Genomic DNA, 1,181 nt, shown 5'->3' with positions numbered 1-1,181 from the left:
AAAAAAAAAAAAAATGAAAAAAATGTTGGATTTCAACTTTCGACTCTGTTACTTTACCTGTTGTGGTTATAGACTGTGTTGGTAATGTGATGTTTGGTATTGTGGATGCTGTACTGTCAGGTGGTAAGGTTGTAGGAACTGTTGTTGATGTCTGGGATTCTGTTGTAGATGCTGTACTGACTGCTGATGAAGTTGTGGGGACTGTTGTTGTTGTCTGGGTTTCTGTTGTAAATGCTATACTGACTTGTGCTGAGGTTGTAGGAACTGTTGTTGTTGTCTGGGATTCTGTTGTAAATGCTGTACTGACTGCTGCTGAAGTTGTAGGAACTGATGTTGATGTCTGGGTTTCTGTTGTAAATGCTGCACTGACTGCTGCTAAAGTTGTAGGAACTGTTGTTGATGTCTGGGTTTCTGTTGTAAATGCTGTACTGTCAGGTGGCAAAGTTGTAATAACTGATGTTGATGTCTGGGTTTCTGTTGTAAATGCTGTACTGACTCCTGATGAAGTTGTAGGAACTATTGTTGTTGTCTGGGTTTCTGTTGTAAATGCTGCACTGACTGCTGCTGAAGTTGTAGGAACTGTTGTTGATGTCTGGGTTTCTGTTGTAAATGCTGTACTGTCAGGTGGCAAAGTTGTAATAACTGATGTTGATGTCTGGGTTTCTGTTGTAAATGCTATACTGACTTGTGCTGAGGTTGTAGGAACTATTGTTGTTGTCTGGGTTTCTGTTGGAAATGCTGTACTGACTGCTGATGAAGTTGTAGGGACTGTTGTTGATGTCTGGGTTTCTGTTGTAAATGCTGCACTGACTGCTGCTGAAGTTGTAGGAACTGTTGTTGATGTCTGGGTTTCTGTTGTAAATGCTGTACTGACTGCTGATGAAGTTGTAGGGACTGTTGTTGATGTCTGGGTTTCTGTTGTAAATGCTGTACTGTCAGGTGGTAAAGTTGTAGGAACTGTTGTTGATGTCTGGGTTTCTGTTGTAAATGCTGCACTGACTGCTGCTGAAGTTGTAGGAACTGTGGTTGGTGTCTGGGTTTCTGTTGTAAATGCTGTACTGACTGCTGTTGAAGTTGTGGGGACTGTTGTTGATGTTTCTATTTGTGATGTAGATGTTGCACTGACTGATGGGGAAGTTGTAGTAACTATTGCTGATGTTGCTTTGACTGATGTTGATGTC

The 1,181-nt window shown here is 41.4% G+C and overlaps 1 protein-coding gene across 1 annotated transcript; it reads right to left on the bottom strand.

Annotated features, from left to right (window-relative positions):
* Positions 1-28: 28 nt before the first annotated feature.
* LOC112138185 (integumentary mucin A.1-like) lies at positions 29-1,150 on the bottom strand (the record flags this gene model as incomplete). Its single annotated transcript, XM_024260756.2, has 1 exon — positions 29-1,150. A coding segment is annotated over one exon (1,122 nt), but the record flags the coding sequence as incomplete, so codon positions are not given.
* Between the last annotated feature and the right edge of the window lie 31 nt (positions 1,151-1,181).

The sequence above is a fragment of the Oryzias melastigma genome, unplaced genomic scaffold (assembly GCF_002922805.2).
Source record: "Oryzias melastigma strain HK-1 unplaced genomic scaffold, ASM292280v2 sc07400, whole genome shotgun sequence".
NCBI classification, from domain to species: Eukaryota; Metazoa; Chordata; class Actinopteri; order Beloniformes; family Adrianichthyidae; genus Oryzias; species Oryzias melastigma.
This window is presented reverse-complemented; position numbering and strand designations above follow the sequence as displayed.